The following is a 25,102-nucleotide window of genomic DNA, read 5'->3' as shown; positions in this document are numbered from 1 at the left end:
ATCTTTGGCTTATTTTTTTTTAGTTTTGTAGTGGAAATTAACAATTTATAAATGAAAGACATGATTGGAACCCCTCCTTTATCCTTGGTTGGGAAACCCCTTTGAAAAATGGGCTTTTGGCTGGATCCGCCACTAAAGAATGTAATAACTTGAAAGTTTGAAAAATAAATGAAAATTACAAAAACATGTCTGCCTAAAATATTTAATATTTAAATTTTAAAGCATTTTGTTAAGCTTGAATAGACAAAATTTACACATGGTTAAAATGAAATGCTGTAAAGTATGTAGATGAATTAATGTGTTAACTGACTAAATATACATTGTGATATTTGATATGCTGTCATTTATTGTCTTTTCCTTTACTTCTCATCATTGATGTCCTCCAATAGAAGCATGAGAGTATTATCTGACACAAGTTTGGTAAATTCTATATTTTGATTCAGTTTATATTAAAGTTCTATTCGTCACAGTCCTGTTGCTAAAAATGACTGAAACTGCTTCCTAGCAGAGTTACATTTGTACTTCTCCTTTTTAATTTGCCCATTACATTTCCGTGTGACAATTTCTTCTGTAAACATAAAAAAGGTGATTAAGTAAAAAGACATTTGTGATGTTTATATAAGAGATGTTGAATTTCACAAGAACTGAATGTAACTGAAAGTTAAAAGTTCACGAAAGGCAAATATATACTGAAGATTCTTATGAAAAAAATGCGCAAAATCAACAAGTTATTATACTTGATATAAGTAACAAATGCAGTTTTCTAAAGCAGCTTAAATCCTGCAAAAAAAGCTAATCTGCAACATTTATTGAACTCATCCATGACTTTGGCTTGCCAAACTAACCTTTGAATTTGATAAAAAAATTATAAAAACAAACATGAAGTTGAACAATAGGATTGAGATTGACAATGCAATTTTCATTATACTTTCCATTTTAAAGGGGAACTATTAATTCCTGTAAAAATAGTTTCTTAGCACTTAATTTTTAAACTAGAAAAAGTCAAACACCTTCCTTTTTAACAGAATTTCAATGCATAATTGACCAAAGCTGATTATTTAACTGGTCTTAGCAAAGGTGGATTTAGAGTGGGGCCGGGTAAAAATTTGGTTGATTATATAGGGAATCACTGAAGCATGACCGGAGCGGGCGCCCTCTTAGGCAGTCAGTGGCCTCCAACTTAGGAACAAATGATGAAAATTTCTAAAAATCCTACAACTCACATAGGCTTGAGAGAGCTCACAATGCTATTTTCCATATATATATCATTTATATTTCCAAGTCAGGCAACATGTGTACAAACTACTATTATTTAACTTCACCAAAACATTGTATGGGAAAGAGAATGTGCAAACATGAAAAAACTGGATAAAATGAAAACTTGTTGCATTTACTTTATCCCTGCAATGTCTTGTTTTGCAAGACAAAATTTTAAAAAGATGAAAAAGTACTAACCTAACTAGATATGCAAATGCAGTGAAAAATTTGCGGCTAGCATATAGACATAATAAAGGACAGATTTTTTCTGTAAAATTCCTGTAGCATATATTCATACCTTCTTCAGATGAAGGATAATTTATAGCATGGCACATTTGGTATTAACTTTCAGTAAGCAAAATATTTACCACTTGATATCTCTTCAGATTTATTGTTTGTTGGGATGCTGTCCCACTAAAATATACTTTACACATTCTTTAATTCAAAAACAGATTAACTACATTTATTAAACAAAAGTTATTGCAGAATAAAACTTCTTACCTGATGAGTCCATTTTTTCTCCAGTGTCGATTACAAGTACATTTCCTTTTCTTTTCTTTGGTCACGTTTTTTAAACAGTGTCTTCTGTCCCAAAAGTTTTTTGTTACTGCATGTATTGACTTGCTTGGAAACTTTAATAAAAAATATATCAGTTATTGATAATTAAACATGTTAAACAAAAATTGTAAAACGAATTTCTCTGATAATTACATCTATACATATATATGTGTACGGGAAAACATGGTTTATAAATATATATAATGTTTGAGTTTTTATTAGCTTTTAATGAGCTTTCAATAACTGAAAGTACTATTAAGTTTTGATTGTTTGTCTTCATGTTAGAATTTTTTAGCTTTGTACCAATTCAATGAATCAAAACAATTTCTAACCGATTTCACCACTTTGTTCCTCTTTTGTGCTGTTACACAACAGTCACAACATTCTATTTATGCCTGTTCCAAGTACGGATGAAATTTAGTTGTTGTTTGATGCAGTCTGCCATATTTGATTTATTTTGGCAAATCATTTTACATTTTGTCATGTCAAGCCTTGATGGCCTGTTATACATTTTTTGTAGCTGACAGTATGAGCTTTGTTCATTGTTAAAGGTATTACGGTGTCCTATATAGATGCTTAAATCCAGTTCATATAAACATTAGTAGATAGTAATCTCATAGGCAATCATACTACATTGATCTCCTTATTTTCAATATTAATATTCAAAATTGTATTATTTTTAACACATGTATAATTAGTCACAAGGAATATAACTCAAGTTACAATCTAATGTAGCTTAGTTAATAAAGCTGCCAGTGTAGTGTGCATTCCAACACAAAAATGTATATATCTTAATTTGTTTAACACTGTGTCTGAATTCTAGTCATTTTGCCATGTTTGGAAACCTGGTCAAATGGGCACCTAAGCCACCTTTGATAGTTAATATGGCATAACAAGTCAAATCCGCCCCTTGTTAATTCGGGTAACTCGCAGTAGTTAAGTCCATACCCAAAATTAATATTATGTTTTGCAAGTGAACTGTTGAAGACTCCCATAACAGTGGCGGATCCAGAACTTTTCCCAAGGGGGGGCCCGCTGACTGACCTAAGGGGGGCCCGCTCCAGTCATGCTTCAATGATTCCCTATATAATCAACCAAATTTTTCCCACGAAAGGGTGAGAGGGGGGGGGCGTCCCTCTGGATCCGCCTATGCATAATTGTTTTATAAACCATCTAATATAATTGAACTGATCCTTAAACCTCCTTTGAAAAAGTAACCATATTTTCACAGGTAGAATCTAGGTGCTCTATTTATATACAGTGGTGTTTCTCCATCTACCATTGGACATTTAACCAAATTTACATGATCTTATGTGCTCTCTGTATAAACAATCAATGGAGCCACAATAGATCTGCATGTTCCTACTGGAACCTATATTTATTATTATAATGAACTTTTATTTCATGACAACTGCACAATACTACAATACTAGCAAACAATAGTATTTATTGTTTACAAGTATACAGGTAAAAGCATAGGCGGATCCAGGGGGGGGGGGGGGGGGGGGCTGCCCCCCCCTTTTGTGGGAAAAATTTGGTTGATTATATAGGGAATCACTGGAGCATGACTGAAGCAGGCCCCTGTTAGGTCAGTCAGCGCCCCCCCCCCCCCCCCCCCTAGAAAAAGTTATGGATCCGCCACTGAAAAATCAGGAAAATCAGGAAAGGCAGATTATCAAAAAAAAAATCAATGATAAAATTTAATTGTTTTCTTATCTTTTTATCCTCATCTGTATATACTGCAGTAGAGAAGAGAATCAATAATTACTTTCAAATTAAAGATGAAAACCGTTTTTAATATCAGGTGACAGTTAAAAAATCAATTGCAGAAATGTCGTGAAAAAAGGTGCCGATTTGACTTTAATAAGGTGACGAATTACCAGGTGCCCGTGTGTTTTGTGTCCAGTAAAATTATTTAGAAATTACAGAGTTTTTTCATGTTAATTAATTCACCGTATCGATATACTTACACTGAGTGAGTCTTTGCAAAATTGTTCATTCTGTTAGGTACATAGTGGCAAGTGATAGTCAAACCGTATTTTATTTATAAGTTGTACAAAAATAACCGCGGGAAATACCATAACACTGGCATGGAGACTCAGAGGAAATTACGGAATCCACATTCATATATTTTTTTTTAAGGTCCAATCGGTTACATACAATTATTAATTATGTTTACTTGTTTTTATTACTTATAAATCTACGCATGGATTTCAATCATTTAATGCCGTTTAAATGGAATTTTTAATGCTTCGCCTTTGGTTTAATATTAGCCCGTACGGTTCACCCGGAAACGAGCGTTTAGACAGACGACACTGATATTGACATCGTGATTCGTGAATCAAAACGCAAATTATATGGAAGATATGAGATGCAGCTAGGACAATGTAGGATATCTTCAATCTAGGACACTAAAGACAAGATGGGTAAGAATTCAACTTTAATATTTTATTCGATTAACATTTCACGAAGGATTTTTAAATGCCATTTCCAAAACTGATTTATTTATCCACAGGACTCAGGAGTTTGAAATCCTATCAATAACGGGGTAAACATATACCAAACTTGAATATCACAGTAGAGCTTCACTCGAATCAATCTTCTGTGATTTATCCAGTTTGAGTAAATTATAAAGACATGCACGAACTTAAGTTAAGACCGTAAAGTAGAACCAGATGACCATTTATGCTTACACTTCCGTAGTCCAAATAATTATGACTTGAAAGGCTATTATAATTTTTTTCTTTGACGAAGTTAAGCGTCAAAGAAAAAAAATATAATAGCCTTTCAAGACGTCATAATTATTTGGACTAACACTTCTGGAGCACCCGAGATCACCCCTTGTTTTTGGTGGGGTTCGTGTTGTTTATTCTTTACTTTAGTTTCCTATGTTGTGTCGTGGGAACTATTGTTTGTCCTTTTCATTTTTAGACATGGCGTTGTCAGTTTATTTTCGATTTATGAGTTTGACTGTCCCTCTGGTATCTTTCGTCCCTCTTTTATCTGTTTATAACCATTGAAATGTATATGTCTCTTTGATAACTACATTTTTTGGTAGCGAGTGAAACCGGAGTGAAGTTAACACTGGCTTCGTAATATTCCCGTTGTCTTCCCAAGTTCTGAGATAAACTATCAAAGCACGTAAACAATAAGATGTTTATTTAAAAGACATGTATATATATACATGTATGGTTGAATATAAGTTATATACAATACCATAAATATACAGTGGGGCTGCCGCTAGTCTACTTGTTAATGTTATTGTAACAGTCCCTAAAGTGGGAGCCATAGGATGAGCGTCCTCTCAATTCAAATCCTATTAGTAAACTTTCCTGAACCCAATGAGTGACATCATACTTATAGTTCCTAGCTAGGGACAAAGAGTCCAAAAGGGTTTGGAAGTCTGGCAAGATCAAAGTCCTGACAAGAATAATAACATGGCCGTAGGCGGTTTCGGGAGAAAGAGTTACGGAACTATAACTGTATAAGTAATACATTTGTACTAAGACATACCTGCCAACTTTTCAAAATGCCCATGGGGGTTTTACGTGCAAGATGGCTATAGTGTAAAACAATGTAGTCCTACAAAACCTTCAATGGGGCCTTCAAATACATTTTAAAGTTGTTTTTTGGCTTCTCCTTACTTTAACAAGCCTATGGCCATTTTAAAATTAATTGTTTTGTTAAAAATTATGGACAAAATTTATCTTTCAAAATTATTTTTTGGAGCCTTCATGGGGGAAATCCCCCACAAATAGTGACAGTTGGCAGGTATGCTAACAATACATAACACCAGACTAGAGGACTGTGAAAACAAGTGACCTGGCATAAAATGAATATCCTGGTCTGGTTTCTCAATCTTGGGTGACTGGTAACATGGGTACATGTAAGAACACATTCATAAATCATGGGCTTTCAGGAATCTTATTTAAGAATGTCATATCAAATTAAAATTTTCAGAGAATTGGATTATAAAATTACAGAACCAGGTGCTCTGCAGGGAGCAGCTTTCTACAACCCGCTGAGGGTGAACCATGAATAGTTGGGGCTAGTATCATGAGTATTGACACAACATTCAAGCTTGATACAGGTCTGAATTTTGATTCTGATCAAATTTTTGACATACATGTAATAGGAGTTTCTGACACTAAGCAAATGTCAAGATCTTACAAATCTATTGACTCCATAATAAATGAGATGCTCAAGCGCAGCCAATCATATCTGCTTAAATGTTTTGTAAAGATATTTAACATGTCAATGTCAATATTAACATAATGATTAATGAATGTATTAACAACAGGAAAATTTCCTGAAATATGGGCTAAAGGATTTATTGTCCCATTACATAAAATCGGATCTAAAGAAGCATCACGATAGGAAGTTGTGTAGGAAAACTCTTTTTAAAAATACTCAATAATAGATAAGAATTGTTTATATAAACTATATAAGAAATATAGTTGGTCCAGAGTGGACAATGCTCATTGTTGAACGCTGTATGGTGGCTATGGTTGTTAATTTCTGTGTCATTGGCAATCATATCACATCTCCTATTTTTATAGGACGACTGCAAGTTCTGGTGGATGGTCTTAGAAAAATATCATAACATGTACGTGTATACCGGTATGATAGAAAAAAAAATTTCTCCGATTAGTAACTGTGTGGATGATGAATAAATGACAGGGATTTTAACCTCACTGCAATAATATATAATATTGTAGCACTTGGTACAATCACTTTATAAACGACCGCAAAAATTAAAAAAAATTTGGTCATATATTGGTATCACGTTGGCGTTGTCGTCTGCGTCGTCGTTGTCATCCGAATACTTTTAGTTTTCGCACTCTAACTTTAGTAATTTTAAGTGAATGGAAATCTATGAAATTTTAACACAAGGTTTATGACCACAAAAGGAAGGTTAGGATTGATTTTGTGATCTTTGGTCCCAACATTTTAGGAATTAGGGGCCAAAAAGGGCCCAAATAAGCATTTTCTTGGTTTTCGCACTATAACTTTAGTTTAAGTAAATAGAAATCTATGAAATTTTGACACAAGGTTTATGACCACAAAAGGAAGGTTGGGATTGATTTTGGGAGTTTTGGTTTTAGCAAGTATTTTCAATTGCACAGTATTGCGCAATAGCAAGAAATATCTAATTGCACAATATTGCGCAATAGCAAGAAATTTTCAATTGGAGTTATCTTTCTTTGTCCAGAATAGTAGTTGAATCAACTTAAATCATTGTTTTATACAATATACAATGTATATTCACTTTTACTACCAACTGATAAATTAAAACAATCTTTACCATTCAGTGATAACAAGCACTTTTTTTACATTTTAATATTTTATGATGTATTTAAATGAGTAGTTATTGTTGCAAACTCCATTAGAAATTTGAATTGAGATTAGTTTTGGAATAAGGGAAAGGGGGATGTGAAAAAAAAATTGGGGGGGGGGGGGGTCAATTTTTCTCATTTCAGATTTCATAAATAAAAAGAATATTTCATCAAACATTTTTTTGAGAGGATTGATATTCAACAGCATAGTGAATTGCTCAAAGGCAAAACAAAAATTTTAAGTTCATTAGACCACATTCATTCTGTGTCAGAAACCTATGCTGTGTCAACTATTTAATCACAATCCAAATTTAGAGCTGAATCCAGCTTGAATGTTGTGTCCATACTTGCCCCAACCATTCAGGGTTCAAGCTCTGCGGTCTTATAAAGCTGCGCCCTGCGGAGCATCTGGTTATCATTATACTATGGTTTGTTTTAATACAAAAATGTATATAAAATATTAATACAACTGTTCAAAATATATAGCATATTCCCTCAACCAATATAGTGAGTTCAGTATAATATACACTTCTTAGTTTTATTATTTGATTGACATGAATTGTTTATACTGATATCTGAAATATTTGCCATTGAGACACTATGCAGACTGCCTTATGTAGGCATTAAAAATTTAAGGGACTGTTGGTCCATCTTTCAGTATTACATTAGATGATGATTCAATTTTTGTTTCCTTGTGTTAACTTTAGTTTGCAATTGCCTCATGCAAAGGATTAGGTCCAGTAAGACCCCTTTTTGCCCCAAAATATAGCAGTTTTACAAAATTGTTTAGATGTAAACTTCTAGTTATTCATCGGAAAGTAGAATGCTACTGCTACATAAATGTAGGCTGTTTTCAACAATACAACACACATATATCGGGTACTAGCATCATTAAGTCATGCTAAATTACTGAAATCTTCACAATTTTAGAATTTTAGTTCAATTTTAGACGTTTTTTTGTCTTGAATGAAAGTGGCCGCATTGGTGTCCATTCTTAAAAATATTGAAAAGTAAGTTGTATTTGATGACAACACATAACATATATAAAGGTTGAGGATGAACACGAATCAGCCTTTTCAATTAATATTTTATAGTGTGTCATTCTATGTTGTGATGTTACACTATTGTTTCAGATAAGGGTGAAGGTTTGGTACCATTTAAAAGTTTAAACCCCCTTCAATTGTGTGTCACCTGTCCTTAGTCAGGAATCTGATGTTTAGTAGTTTTCGTTTGTTGATGTAGTAACTAAGTTCATAAGTTTTTCTCGTTTCTTCTTTTTATACGCCCATTTATGTGAGTACATATGTATTATGGTATACCGTTGTCTGTCTGTCCATGGTCAACATGTTGGACATTAACTCATAAATGCTTTAACCATTTTGCATAAAACTTCGGTGAATTGTTTATATCTATTGACATAAGCTGCCTTTCATTTTTTATAAGGTTTAGATTTTAAGTTTCTGAGTAACAGGGTTGTTCATAAAAAAAAGGTGATTTTCCAGTTTTTAGTCAATAACTCAAGAATGTTTTCTCCTACTTGCAAGAAATTTTGGTGTATTTTTTATATCTATTGACATGATCTCCCTTTCAATTTTTATAAATTTTAAATTTCTGAGTTACCAGGTTTTATATTCATAAAAAAAAGGGTGATTTTCCAGTTTTCAGTCAATATCTCCAGAATGTTTTCTTTTTCTTGCAAGAAATTTTGGTGAATTGTTTATATCTGTTGACACGAGATCCCTTACAATTTTTATAAATTTAGATATTGGGTTTTTGAGTTACCAGATTTTATTCATAAAAAGATGGGGAATTTTTCCAGTTTTCGGACAATAACTCAAAAATACTTTCAGCAGCTGTTCTCGTGAAACTTTTGTGAATTATTTATAGCTTTGATGGAAGCTCCCTTTAGAATTATAAAATTTTAGATTTTACATTTCAGAGTTATGGCATGGGGTTTTCTTCATTAAATAAAGCTAGGGAATTTTCCAGTTTTGGACAATAACTCAAAAATGCTTGCAGCAATTCTCATTGGATGGTTTTACTCTAGTAGTAATTTTTTGGGCCCTTTATAGCTTGCTGTGCATTGTGAGCCAAAGCTCTATGTTGAAGACTGTACTTTGACCTTTAATGGTTTTACTTTTACATGTTTTATAAATTGTGACTTGGATGAAGAGTTGTCTCATTGGCACTCATACCACATCTTCTTATATCTATCATCTTCATTTTGGCTTTCACATGAACACATGTGTCTGTAATTGTAAAGTAATATGAAAATAGTTTCTGTAAAATTTTTATGAAATGGATTTCTTTTTATCCTATAGGCTAGTTATCAAATTTGACCTCCCCTAGTATGTCAGGAAGGTACATGTACATGGATGTTTAAAAAATTCCACAAATGGTGAAGAAAATGGCAAGGGAAGACACCTAGTAAATGTTTCAAGTACAATTCAGCAATGGTAAGTATATTTTTTGTATGGTGCAAGATTTTTTTGCTGTGTTGAAAACAATTCGTGGCCATCCGTTGTTTTTTGCTCTTTGTCAGACTTACTTTATTGAATATATATGTACTTTGTAAGACAACATGCTTTCAATACATTATTTATGCTGAAACTTTATTACTATATATTAAGGTAACTTTGCTGTTACAGTCTTTGCCAAACTGAAATTTGAACTTTTCTACTATACATTCAACTAAAACATCTTGAAAGTTCTTTCTGTCTGAATTGCTTTTTGTCTGAGACTTGTTGGTAAGACAGAGTTTGGGATTCACTGCTGTTACAAATAGTAAGGAGAATTTAGTAAAAAAGATATAATGCAATAGAGAAACAACTGATAACTTATAAGGGGTATACTATACATGGTATATATCAATGAATCAACATTAGTAAATACACAGCGAAAAATAAAGAAACACATACAAATGCAAGATGGCCCCTATATGGTTTTTTGAACCTCATGGAAAATTGACCATCAGGTCAAAATACAGCTATGGCAATTTAACCCCCTTGTATGGAAAATTGAACATTGGGGTAAAATATAGATTTTGGCTTACAAAAAATGTATATCTCTGAAAACAAAGCATTGAGAGCAAATCTGACATGGGGTAAAATTGTTTAACCAAATATTATGAAACTTACACACCCTGATAATATCAACTAAATGCAGATCAAGTACAAATTTGGGTAGGTCACTTTTACTGTTCTGGAGTTATTTCCCTTATTATAACATTATACCTATGCAAGAGGGGGCATCATCTGTGTCCCATGGAGATAAAAAAAAAAAAATTATGAAAATGGACAAATCTGACATATTGATAAACCAAATATTTATAGTGAATCTAGTATTTTATTTAGAGATGTCTAAAAGGATGGAACATCATGATCCGGCATGTATTACAGCTGATTTCCTTATGCTTGCAAAGTAAAACTTTGGTTGGCTTGCTTGCTTTGTTTGTATAATTGTTTATACAAGCTTTGTGAATAAGATTGACATCTTTAAACAATATATATATAGGCATAGTTAAACCTGTATATTTGAATTCAATTGGGTGTTATCCTAATATGATTGTACAATATACAAACAAAGCAAGCAAGCTAACCAAAGTTTTGCTCTACATGCATTAGGAAATTAGCTGTAACCCTGTATGGAAAAACACTGTCATTGAGAGTGAATTGAAACTATTTGTACCTTTACCATGTTCATAATTAGTACAAAATGACATCTAATAAAGAATTAATTCAAAACTTAATTTTATTTCATTTATGTTACAGGAGTTTCTGGAAAGCCAAGCAAAACCAAAGGATATTTTCATAGAAAGGACTTCTGTAGGCAAAAAAAGTAGGTATGTGTATAAATATATTTATATTTATGTAATATTTGGAGAGAGATTTAAAAAAAAAAATGTTTTAATCCTTGCTCTTCCAAACACATTGCAGTTGTTGAAGTTTCATGGGTTACCTATAAATGAATGAATGAAAAGTTTCAACTTAATTCTTATGGTTATAACACTTTAAAAACTGCTCGATTTTGTAAGTAAAAAGATCAGTTGTGGTTACATTTTGTATTGCAAGATTGTTTTTATTACAAATATTAATTGCTTCCAATTTTTAGCTACATATATTAAAGTTTAATATTAAAATAAGAAGATGTGGTATGATTGCCAATGAGTCATTACTCTCCACCAGAGACCATTGAAGAAGAATTTAAAAATTAGCAAAACTCATGCCAAATTTAAAATTAAAAATCATGTGTCTAAGACTTAAATATCAATCAGTAAACATCTAATTGATTTAGAGTCTAGAGAATAGACTGCCATTAATCATAGGATAAGGACATGATCTTGTACAATGCCAAAATATAGGTATCAACAGTTTGTAAAACTGGTCAACATACATATGTGTATAACAATAATGTTTAATTTGGTTTTAATTTACTGATAGCAAAATCAATATTTATATTTATAAAATACTTTCCAGTTTTATTCAAATATGTTGTTATATCAAAACGAGACAAATATAAAAAAGTAGATGTGGTATTATTGCCAATAAGACAACTCTCGGACAGTCTCCACAAGAGACCAAAATGAGACAGAAAAGCATGTTTAAAAGTCACTGAGGATATGTCATTATTTTTAAAACTAACAACTTACAGTATATGGGAATAAATCAAATTAAGTTTTTAAATGTATAAATGTAATTTATTTTTTTCAGATGAAGACAACTTCATCAAGAAGAGTGACATTTAGAAGATAGAACATTCTATTGATATTGTTATTATGACAACAACAAAAAAACATAAAAAGTTGTGTAACGTTTTGAGATTGCTGTATAAAATAAAAGAAGAGTGAAATCAAATTTTTGGAAGTTTTTTGAAAAATTTATATTCTGCATCAACTATACAACAGAGAAAAAAAATATGAATGAAATTCTTTAAAGTGGATTTATTGAATTTTTCATTTAACATGTTTAACAAAATAATACAATCTCAGATTTCTCAAGACATTTGTTATTATCAAACCGGCAAGGGACACAACTTCAAAATTGTATTTAAATTGATGCTAGAGGAAACATCTTATACACTTTTGGGGTTTTCCTTTTCATATTACATGCATAAGTCAACAAATGTGTTTGTCAAAGTTTAACCATAAGTAACATTTTAACAAAAATTGTCAAATACATGTACAACATTCCACAAAATCCATTTAAGACAATTTTGACCTCTTTTTAAGAGTTGTGATATTACTGCCAATAAAACTACAGAGACAAAAGATTGTCGGTTTATATTCCATGAAATATTTCATATCATGGTCTTTTCAATCATCTTAGTGTCAAATGTACCTGATCAAGGTTTTAGAAACATGAAAATCATGTTACAGATATTTCTTTTGTTTATTGGTGTATTCAAACAGGAAAATTTTAAAGACTGATGAAAAGTGAAGTCTGGTCTGCAATATATGATTCTGATGTTGCTTGTCAAACATGTCAAAAGGAGATTTGTGGTCAAAATAACATGAAGAGATGTTGTATGATTGCCAATTGGACAACTATCCAACAGAGTCCAAATTAAACTGATTAAAGCAATTATATGTCCAGGGAACAGCCTTCAAAAGTAAACATAAGTTGTCTTGGATGTGTGGAACATATGGAATGTGAGCTAGTAAACTTGACAAAGGTTTTATGGATGATTTGGAATAATATCTTATAATTTGTTTGAAATATGCATTATACGCATGTTTGTTACACACATGCTATACGCATCATTTAAAACGCATATTATACACATGTTTCTTACAACACATGCTTAACGCATGATTTTGAAACATGCGTTTTACATCACATATATTTTTCATGTGTAAAACGCACGAATAACGCATGTTTTAAACATACGTTTTACATAACATGTATTTTTCATGCGTAAAACGCATAAATAACGCATGTTTAAAACATGCGTTTTACATAACATGTATTTTTCATGCGTAAAACGCATGAATAACGGATGTTTAAAACATGCGTTTTACATGCGTGGTAGGAAAAAGACGTTTCCCATGCGTTACCAAACATATGTTTTACATATGTAAAACATGTGTAAAACATGGGTGGCACTTTTCCCTGTGTAGGAGACAATATTTTTTACTATCAATAAATCGAAAAAGCTAATAAGAAAAGTTAAGTTAACCTGCTGGTTTTTCGCCAAAGAAATCGCCAGTTAATCATAATGCACCCAATGAATCTATTAACCAATTTAAAATGAGTGCAACTCAGACAACAACAAGGAAATGAAGTGCAAACTATTTTAAACTTGATTATTGTCTGACAACGAGACCAATTCCGTTTGAGCTTACAAGTCCAGTATTAGTTATTGATTCCAGTTCTGAATAAAGAAAAATGACAAGTTACCTTACAATTACCTCAAAACGCTATTTCCATTTCCACTGCGATTTTTACTTCAGACTTAATACACTAGGCTTACTTATTTATCATAGTGCACAGTTCTCGGAATGGACGAACTTTAATTGTAAATTTGTTTAAACATCATATGCATTTGTAACGTGCTATATCAGTGTTTTCTCTGTATCACGTGTCATTTAAATCAATAGTTCATTTTGACATCTTTTTCAGAATGATATTTGATATGTAAAACATTTTTTCGCTGGATTGATTGGAATGTACAGTGAATGATCAATCGTACAAACTCATGTACAGTGAATGATCAATCGTACAAACTCATGTACAGTGAATGATCAATCGTACAAACTCATGTACAGTGAATGATCAATCGTACAAACTCATGCAAATCCAATCTTTTGCCGATATGTTTTTCAAACGATATTTAAAAAAAATAAGTAAAAAATAGAATTATGCGCCCTGTGACCAGTATTAAAATATTAAAGATGAAAGTGTTATTTTAATTTAAAGGAGCAAGTTATCTTCCAGAAAACAAACGTAGGTTGATTAAAATATATCAATTTAATGGACTGTAATATATCTGACAAATAATACGTATCTCAGATTGTTTCCCTAAAGCAAAGATCCATAGTATACAAAATGATACAAATGAAATTGCATTGAACAGAATGTGCTATAGCATAACTATAAAGAATAATTCTGTTCTAAGATTGATTGCACACAACTTCAAACATAATACTATCTGGCTGCTTAATGTTTTCTGAAAGCCTTTTAGTGGAATTTAAGTTATCTTATGATCTTATGATTTACTGATTCGATTTTAAAAAATGGACTAAACTTTCCGATATTTATGTTATCACGACACATGTGTCGATCAATGATAAACACAGAACTGTCTTAATAAGAAAAATCTAGGATTAAGGTAGCACAATACAAAGATTTTATAACTCCAACTCCCAAGTTTTAAAATGCTGTAACTTTCTTAATAATGCTTGAAAATTTATAAAAAAGGTAGTTTTGGACAGCTAACAGATTAATCTTTCAAATTAATGCAATGTTAGTATCATGCAACAATTATGTAACCAATTATAATGTTAACTGTGTCTAAAATATTTTTCACCAAATTTCCGCTTTCAAATGAAATTAGCTTCTGCATAGGTATCCCTAGAGGGTTGATTTTATTATATGTTGTTCCTATAGCCATTATCTACAAAAGTGTGTCTCAGATTTCAGATAGAAGGTACAGAACAAATTTTACACCTAATTAAACATTATCTTCTTTTATGTGGTTAGGATGTTTACACTAATTAGAGATTTTTGAGAGAATGGAATACTATAGAGACAATCTGAGACACCCTTTTGAAGCCCATGATGTGTTGATTAAGATTTCGTTAAAATTTTCTGTATAGTTAAAGAGATGATAGAGCTAAATTCATTTAAGTGAACTTACCCAGATTTTGCCACTAATTACATAATAATTGATTACATAATGATTGCATAATAAAAATATTGCATTAATTTAAAAGATTAATCTTTTATCTATCTATAAATACCTCTTTTATTATTTTTTATTCATTTATAAGAAAGTTACATCATTTTAAAGGTTAGTGATTGGAAGTAAAAAAATCTTTGTATTGTGCTACCTTAATGCGCTCCTTAGTATAATTATTTTGGATTTCCAGAAAACCAGGGGTTAAATATATGGGATTTTGAATCTTTTTTTAATTTTGAAATTTTAGGTCTGACACCTAAATTTGATATTCCTGATTATAACTTTAAACTTTTCTATTTTTTTAAACATTGTATTGCTGGAATGCTTGATTTTAGAAAATCGTGCATATCAATCAAAACTAAAAGATTGCAAAACGCAAACATTAAAGAAACAGAAATTCATAATGTCTAATGAAAAACCCCTCAAAAAATCAAATAATATAAACAAAACACTAATGGAAATGCCAATACACGAATTGTGGCTCGAAAACGAAATCAACTATGTATATTATAATTACGTTACCCTCATCTCTATTGATAAGGTCCTCATACTGTATATTACAAGAAATAAATAATAAATGAGTTATGCGTTCTCTTGTTTCGTTGTTTTCCTCTTATAGTTGAAGTGTTTTCTCAGCTTTAGTTTGTAACCCGGATTTGTTTTCTCTCAATCGATTTATGACTTTTGAACTGCGGTATACTACTGTTTCCTTTATGTATGTATCCTTAATCAACTAGATAGAACAGCATTGTCAATTTGTATTATGTAAGGTTTTTTTTAAAAGATGCCAACTTGATATAAGGATTTAGCCATCTACCAGAAAACAATCGTAATTTTTATAGCCAAATTGAATAAATTAATTTAAAATGTGGTAAGATTTATATCAAATAACCAGTTTCTAAGAATATTCCCTTTGAGAAAAGATTCATAATATGTAAAATTGTACAACTATTTTTTAAGACGAAAAAACGTCTTCTCGATTAATTTGCTTTATCTTGATACTAGGCATTAGCTACCAAAAAACGTCTTCTCGATTAATTTGCTTTATCTTGATACTAGGCATTAGCTACCAAAAAACGTCTTCTCGATTAATTTGCTTTATCTTGATACTAGGCATTAGCTACCAAAAAACGTCTTCTCGATTAATTTGCTTTATCTTGATACTAGGCATTAGCTACCAAAAAACGTCTTCTCGATTAATTTGCTTTATCTTGATACTAGGCATTAGCTACCAAAAAACGTCTTCTCGATTAATTTGCTTTATCTTGATACTAGGCATTAGCTACCAAAAAACGTCTTCTCGATTAATTTGCTTTATCTTGATACTAGGCATTAGCTACCAAAAAACGTCTTCTCGATTAATTTGCTTTATCTTGATACTAGGCATTAGCTACCAAAAAACGTCTTCTCGATTAATTTGCTTTATCTTGATACTAGGCATTAGCTACCAAGATCGAAGTTTAAATCGCAGTTGCATTGAAAAGATTGTGATTGTATCATTAATCTAATAAATAAGTAATGTGTTAAGATTAATCGCAAAAAACTTCAAACAGAACACTAATTTGTTGCTGAAGGTTCCTAAAAGCCTTTCACTTGAATATCAGTCATATGATGATTTACTGAATCAATTTAAATTGGATTAAACTGTCCAATAATCAATTATGTTATTACGGAAAAAAACTCGAGCAATGACGATAAACATTTCAACTCAGCTTTTATAATAAAACAAATTTGACTCAGTAGCCGAATCAATATATTCGCATTTATTTTTTTAAACATTATTTTCGTTCATTTCTTTGCTAATAAATGTTTTCAAAAATTATTTGTACGAATTTTGTTATAAATTTATTTATATCAATGACCTATCAGAAGATATAGGTGACATAGATCAATTTCTTTGGCGATTATTGACATGCAATCCATTTCCTGTCCTGTCTCTTTTCTGGAAAAGAGCTTTACAAAACGTTGAAAGGGCTATTATTACACATGTTCTGTCTTCTGGAAATAACTTAATCACGCATGGGAATTTATAACCATTACAGTCTTTCTGAACAGAGAAGATATACAAAATGTTGTTATTTCCAATCATCCCTGACTTGGAGTAGAAACAACTGTTTTTAAACGTATTAGAAATCTCAAGTTAGCAATATCTTCTCTGCATTGAACGATGTATTATTTTTACGACGAGCTTGTACCAAATCTGAACTAAAACATTTGAAGAATGCAAAACACATCCGTTAAAACGAATGCTACACATCCACATGGTATTGGTCATTCGATTCACGATGGAAACTATAAACCTTATGCGGTATCGATTTAAATAGTTCTTCCTCGAAGCTTGAGGAGTAGGTTCTGAATGTCCCAATCCGATTGATCACTGGTTGTTTACTAACATGAGCAACACCTCGGTTTTTGGTGGTGTTTGTGTTGTCTGTAATTTTTTGTGTTGTGTTTTGTATAAGTTTTTTTTTTTTGTCTTATGACCATTTTCTTTTCTTATGATTTGATCGTCCCTTTGGTATTTTTCGCCTCTCTTTTGTGAACATGCACGAGTGTGACGTATTAATTGAGATATCCAAACGCAATACTATGGAACAGATAGAATGTTACTTCTTTGAAATGGGAAATTTCCAATAGGGAAGTTAGCATCATGTTGGTCATTGATTCTTGAACTTACAAGAGCTTCACGTATTAATTAAGATATATAAACGTAATGCGATGGAGCAATTGACTGAAAAAAAAGTTATCTGTCTTATTTCATATTAGCTCTCAGGTAAAAAAATTAAATGAAGTGAAAAGTTGAATCACAAAAATACTGAACTCAGAGGAAAATTCAATCGGAAAGTCCCTAATCAAATGGCAAAATCAAATGACAAAACACATCAAACGAATGTACAGCAACTGTCATATTCCTGACTTGGTACAGGCATTTGCAAATGTAGAAAACGGTGAATACTACCTTGTTTGATAGCGCTAAACCTCTCACTTGTATCACAGTCGCATCAAATTTCGTTATATTTACAACGATGCTTGAAGAAAACAGATATGATAAATAAAATAGTCAAAACATAGATGCAGCAGTCATCATTGTGTTACCATCTAACAACAAACAATCATTTACAAAAAAAAAACCACAAAAGCATCTATCAAATTAAAAAACACATTCATTGCTTCGCGTGTCTGACGTAATACAAATGTAAACGTCACATAGGAAGAAATGTTGTCGTTCAATGTTTATTCAAAACAATTATAATTTAACATGAAGAAGTAACTGATATCTAGTGAACATCTGAAGGACATTTATGGACATCCATAAAACCATTTGGTTATAATTCGTTTGCCGTAAAATAAATAACGTTATTACCTCACTTTTCGTACAATAACCTTATACATGTTAAATGATTAAAGATAATGGAAAACAAGTCTGTATAATGGCAACTTGACTGAAATCTAATTCCTTATGTCGATGTTACTACCTGTTCTGTACCAAATCATGAATATGACAGTTGTTTTCACATAATCAGTTTCTATATATGGAGGCGTTGGTTTTTGTAGCATTCAATATTTCTGTTGTTCCGTTTTGTTTCCTCTTATAGTTGATGTGTTTCACTCAATTTGGTTTGTGACTCGTTTTTGTTTCAGTTAAATCGACTTTTTACTATAGACAGCGGTATACTACTATTGTCTTTATTTACTAACCTTTTGATATGGTAAATATAGGTAGAGAGTAAAGTAAGTGTACTGAGAACCCGCGAGTTATTTGATAAAATATACATGATTGAATTTGAGGTTACGTCTTTTTTTCTTTTCTTTTTTATCTGAAAATTACTTTTGTTTACATAAAACGTTTCTAGTCATTGCAATATTGGAAAGTTAACAAGTATTTTTCTATGGTAGTCGTATGTTGTATGTTTCATTAAATGCTGTCTTTATTCTTTGATAAATCAAATCTTTATCAAATACTTCATATTACCTTCAGCAAAATTCACGAATTACAAATAGAACTGGTTTAATTAGTCCAGATATATTCCTATATTAGATTATTGATATGTTTTTAATTAATAGATTTAAGCATCGTCAAGGCTAAATATACGAGATCAAATATTGCTTTTTACCTCTTGAAAAAAAAGAAAAGAAATGACGAATTATGTCAAGTCGTGCATAAATGCATAATATATACATAAAAGAATTACCTAGGCGTATTAAAATCGTACTTAGATTTAATTTCCGACGAAACTTTAGTTTATAACTACATAAAAATGATTTCATGGATCAAGTCATCAAAACAGTTCCAAATTATTTAACACATCCTTGCTAACAAGATTTAAATTGTGTAAGCCGGACGAGCAAATCGTCTAAAAATGACTCCTCATCAGTGATGTTCGAATTAAAAATGTAAAATGACCAGAGTTCAAAGTTCCTTAACTTCAGCAAAAGCGACATATATTTATAATCAGAATATTTTAACGGAAAGAAGAAACTTCTTTTGTTGGTGTTTGAAAACTAACTTATGTATCTTTTTTCCTTTATTTGTATTTTCCAAAGAGCAGGTTACAAAAGGACATTATAGAGAATGAGATATTTTGTACAATTTTATCAAAAGAACTTGGGATAAATGACCCCAAAAGACATCATGCAACATTCGCTCGATGACATTTGGGTTTAGTAGTGAATTTCCTTTTTATACATTTTGGTAAAAACTAAACGCAATCTATCGTTCATCGTGTATTTGGCAAAACTTTTGGGAATTTTGGTCATCGATGCTCTTCAACTTCGTCCTTTATATGGCCTTTTTAACTTTTTTGGATTAGAGCGTCACTGATGAGTCTTTTGTGGACGAAACGCGCATCGTCGTAAATACAAAATTTAATCCTGGTATCTATGATTAGTTTATTTGATATCTGATTATACATAGGCCAGAATATTAAAATTTTAATACTTGTGCGTACTTGAAGCTGTCAAACTTTGAACGAAAGACTTTTTGTAAATGCAACTGATGTGAAAATAAAATCTATGCAAATTGGCTCGTTGTGATTTAAATATTAGGAAACTTGAACCAACCTCTATAAATGTTTCGACCTTGATAATTATAGTGATATTAACTTCTGATAAACTTAAAAATGAAAAATCATCTAAGTATGAGGTATAAAACAGGTCTTATCGCATGCCCCTGATGGAAATCAATTATAACGATTATCTTGTATGCCATGCTAAAATCATTTATAACAAACTAATGTTAGTTTTACGTTTGAACCACATCTTTCTTTTATTCATATCAAATAGCAACATTTGTTGTATTTCTCTCCTTTAGACATTGGTATATCTACTTGCACGCACGTGATAAATGATACTGTTGATACAATGCAATGATGTTACGTAATACAGAAGTGATAAATATCTCTAATTTCCTTGGAAGTGACACGGTGTCGGTGTAGAATGTAAAACGAAGACAAAGACGTCAAAGGCTAACACTTTATGGAAACGGAAAATTTCCCAAAGGATGCCTAATTTTCAACATGCGAGAAGTACAGTATAATTATTGGACACCATTTAAGAGACGTTTATAGATTCCTGGTGTTTAAACCAATGATTTAGTTTTACTGTTGCTTATTTAAAGTAAAGAGAACCATCAAGTGTAAAGGCAAACACAATTCGCTGTATGGCAAATGTTTAAATGTGTTTTTCTGTTCCTTATAGAGATTCTTTTTGCCCTAGAGTTAAGTTTTTATCAAATTGAATAAAAAAGAGAATCGTGACAAATTTACATCGTTAAAACTTCTTAGTCAGCAATTCTGGGTTGACATACAATGTCATTGATATGGTCATAATAATAAATTCCGTTCACAAAACTTTGAGTTGTCCGATATATTAAGGATTTCCTACCCCAGGAATATATAATCGTGGCTGTATTAGTCAAAACCTTTTTGAGTTTGAATTCTCAATGTCCTTGTTCACTTTTGGCTTTTAACATTTTCGATTCGATCCTCACATAAGTTTTTAAAGACAAAAACGCGTCTGGCGGACAAAATTATAAACCTGGAATCTCTAATGGGTTTTTCCTTCGATACAGGTACAAAATAAAGACAACAGTAGTATACGGCTGTTCAAACTCATAACTCCATGGACAAAAAACAAAATCGGGGTAACAAACTAAAACTGAGGGAAACGCATAAATATAAGAGGAGAACAACGACACAACACTACAATGTAACTAACACACACAGAAACGGACCAAGCATCAGACAAAATCCCACGAGAATAACAAATATAACATCAAAACCAAATACATGAATTAGGGATAGACAAGTACCGTGACACGTCTTATTGCAATGTCAATTTACACTGAAAAATAAGAGAAAACAAACGACGGAACGTTAAATTGTAACACACACAGAAACAAACTATAATATAACAATGGCCATATTCCTGACTTGGTACAGGGCATTTTTAAAGGAAAAAATGGTGGGTTGAACCTGCTTTTGTGGCATGCCAAACCTCGCACTTTAATGGCAATGTTAAATATAACATAGAAATGACATCATAATATTACAGGACTACAATACAAATAAATAGGAAAATGTATTAGTCAAAGAAACACATGATTAATGAATAACAAAAAGCATCAGGTTTAAAATTTAATACGCCAAAAACGCGCCTCGTCCACACAAGACACAACAGTGACGCCCAGATATAAAAGATCGAAAGCGAAAAAAAGTACAAAGTTGTACAGCACTGAAGATCAAAAGTTGAAAAAGGTTGTGTCAAATACGGCCAAGGACGAATTATCATCGCTTTGTATACTCATTTTAATAGATCCACTAATACCTTATATAGACCATAATTCAGTTTTCACTATACTCGATCTACAAGATGTTGGGTAGGTTGTCTGTTTCCTATATGATTGAGTAATTAAACCTGTTGAAATTATTTCTATAATAGTTTGTTTACATATATGAATTAATTGTTAGTTGTATATTTATGGGATTCTTATTTGAATTTATTCTCGAACTGTTTATACTGAAACCTTTTAAGCTTGCCCTATTAATGGAAACAATAAACCTTTTTGTTATCATTAATACAAGATGTTGGAAATGAGCAATGCAATGAGGCAGCAGTCCAACCACAAAGTAATACAAAATACATATTAATGTCAAGTGTCAATACAGCATGTTAAGCTCTATTTTTATCCTATACAAGCAACGACAAAGATATATTCTAAACAAATTTGTACCAAAAGAGATTCAACTCTTTTTAACTCTAGAATATTATATATTCATCGCTAGCATTTATTGAACAGCGGTATACTACTATTGCCTTTATTTAACCCATATGATAATGCGAATTGATGATACATATTTATGTTTTCAGTGCCTTCCAGGTCTTGGTACCAAAAAGTTATATGAACTCCTATACAACGAGCCAACCAAAATTATGGTATTAACTGGATGTAGTATAGTATCAACATTCGTAGCACAGGCAGCAAAAATGTGGAATCTTATTGTGGTAAGTATTAACTTAATGTAGATGCCAATATAGTTCGTTGTGTTGTTTGTATAATTGTCAACTGGGACAAAATAACTAAAGTTTCTTCTGTCTGGATGTGTATGACACTTAGACAATATACGTATAGTGTCTAGAAATATGAAATTTATTTGTATGAGGCTTAGAAACGGGAACATGCGAGGTTCTACCGAGCATTTTCCCGTTTCGTACCGAATACAAATAAATTTCATATTTCAAGACACTATACGTATATTGTTTTTATACTGAAATCGATAAAAAAATAAAAAAAAAAAATAAAAATATGAAACAAATATTATTAAAAAAAAGTGTTTGGAATTTCCCCCTTGGGGTACCATTTTTGGGTATTTCCCTATGAGCGTAGTCTAGGCATTGACAATTTAAGGAATTAGAAAGGGAAAATGAATTTAATTAATAACATTTGATAAACATGGTATATAAATTACCAATTTGAAGACATAACAGGTTTAAATTCATAAAAGTTTGACCATTGTTACTAAACGTTGTCATGGTTGTGACGTGACGTTGTAAGTAGGCGGGGCTTATAGGTGAGTTGAGGTCATTGACGTATAAAGCTAACGTTTATACGTATAGCTTTATCTGTATAGTAAAATAGCTGATTGCAGTATAAAGATGGATGGATAAATAGATAACTGCATGAATGCATGGATGGTTTGAATACATAGATGGAGAGATTGATAAATAAATAGGTAGATGGATAAAAGGGTTGTTTTACCTTTTAATTATGTACGAATGTAGAAATTATAGGTTAGCCTTCAAAATGTTACTTGTTTTTTCAGGAAAAAAGTGCCTAATGTGTATGAAAATAAATTGACTGACATAATTTTTAATTGATTGAGCAATAGCTTGATTGTTATTCTCCCCTGGCCTGTGATAAGTGTTCCGGGAATACTTTCTTTATAAATGTTTGAAATTGAAAAAATCTAGATTTGATTTTTGTGGTTGTCAAGTTTAAATTTATAGTTAACGGCCCTTTCAAACGTACATTAAATTCATATAATGTGTTTTTCTGTTTGAATCGAATATGTTTCTCTTTATTTATGAACAAATCAACACCAATCAGAGTAATATGTTTAACAATCATCAGTCAGTATATGTAAATGTGAATTCAACATGCAAAAAGATATTTAAAATTTTGCCTAGGGATTTTTTTCCAACTGAATTATTGCCTTATATTATTCAGATTGAATACTTTTCAACGCAAATGACTGACACTTCGTTACAGCCCAATTTAAAAAAAAATCATTGTAATGAGAACATGTCATCACGGAGTTCGACATTGATTAAGACGAAGAATGTTTGTGTAATTTAGGGGTAAACATCGCTCACCTTATGTACTCATCAGACATCAGTGATCTGATATTTCAAACATAATATTGTTACGTTTGATATAACAACAACGTTAAAAGAAGAAATTAATAATTTGGTTGTTTGAAGGAGGAAAACAATTTAAGAATAGTTCCATGTCCCCGCATACAACATAACGATTCATGATAGTGAAGACCTCAACAAACATTTGTCAGACAAGCCTTAAATACGCTATAAAGACAAGACGGAAATAAATAATACTTAAAGGAATGAAAATAAAATAGTAAATTAACAAAAATTCCGAACTCCGAGGAAATTTCAAAACAGAAACTCCGTAATCAAATGGCAAAATAAAAAGCTCAAACACATCAAACGAATAGATAACAACTGTCACTTTCCTGTCTTTGTACAGGCATTTTCTTATGTAGAAAATTGTGGATCAAACCTGATTTTTTAACTGGTTTAAACACTCACTTTTATGACAGTCGCATAAAATTCCATTATATTGACAACGATTTGTAAACAAAACAAACAGACATAAAAGGTAAAAATGTGAATATTAGGGGTACATCAGTCAGCATTGTGTAATAATGCTGATTGCTGTAAACAACAAAAAAATATTTTAACAAAAAAGCACATCAGCAAACAAGAAAGACAAGAATACACAGTTCATCATAGCACAACACCAAATTTCGGGATGTATAAGTACCGAGACAGTTCCAATGGACATTACCAAAAATTGACTTAACATGATAAGTAATATTCACAATGACAGAGACAAGAATACTATACAACGTTATTAAAATGATAAAGAACGTTAGTACCTGAAATCCACACATCAAGACCATCTTGTATTATTTGTGAGTTTTACGGACGCCATCATAGGTCTGTTGATGGTCATAAATTATTTGTGTCACTTGTGACCACATATATGTTCCAAATGTCGTAGCTAAAATCCCGTCCTCTATTCCTTTAACTTTGACATTACCGAATTAGACTTCTTATCGAGTTTGCACATTCCATGAACAACATGACGGGTGCCTCATTTTCTCAAGGTCTGCTTATCCTTACAAAGCACTAGTGATTACATCGGTATTTTATGGGGTTTGTATTACTCAGACTTTAGTTGTTGATGTAGAGTTTTGTATTTGTAAACAATTTCTTTTCGTCATTTTTTTTAACATAGATCTGTCCTTTTCTCTTCA

The 25,102-nt window shown here is 31.5% G+C and overlaps 1 protein-coding gene and 2 long non-coding RNA genes across 4 annotated transcripts in view; 2 read left to right on the top strand and 1 right to left on the bottom strand.

Moving 5' to 3' along the window:
- The window catches only part of LOC139511398 (gamma-aminobutyric acid type B receptor subunit 1-like), an 88,540-nt gene that overhangs the window by 17,109 nt on the left and 46,329 nt on the right, over positions 1 to 25,102 (top strand). The window contains exon 2 of the mRNA XM_071298098.1: positions 22,416 to 22,550. Within this exon, the coding sequence (XP_071154199.1) occupies positions 22,416 to 22,550 (135 nt within the window). The remainder of the gene's footprint in view (positions 1 to 22,415; positions 22,551 to 25,102) is intronic.
- LOC139511397 (uncharacterized) lies at positions 189 to 3,920 on the bottom strand. Its single transcript, XR_011662018.1, has 3 exons — positions 3,786 to 3,920; positions 1,759 to 1,889; positions 189 to 568 (listed from the first exon to the last, which is right to left on the bottom strand). It is a non-coding gene; the product is annotated as an uncharacterized lncRNA (long non-coding RNA).
- On the top strand, positions 4,100 to 12,004 carry LOC139511396 (uncharacterized). 2 transcript variants are annotated; one of them, XR_011662017.1, is made up of 4 exons: positions 4,100 to 4,241; positions 9,473 to 9,607; positions 10,922 to 10,988; positions 11,861 to 12,004. It is a non-coding gene; the product is annotated as an uncharacterized lncRNA (long non-coding RNA). The 2 variants fall into 2 exon arrangements; XR_011662016.1 differs by having other exon boundaries at positions 10,922 to 10,992.

This window comes from Mytilus edulis, chromosome 2 (assembly GCF_963676685.1).
Source record: "Mytilus edulis chromosome 2, xbMytEdul2.2, whole genome shotgun sequence".
In the NCBI taxonomy this organism is placed as follows: domain Eukaryota; kingdom Metazoa; phylum Mollusca; class Bivalvia; order Mytilida; family Mytilidae; genus Mytilus; species Mytilus edulis.
This window is presented reverse-complemented; position numbering and strand designations above follow the sequence as displayed.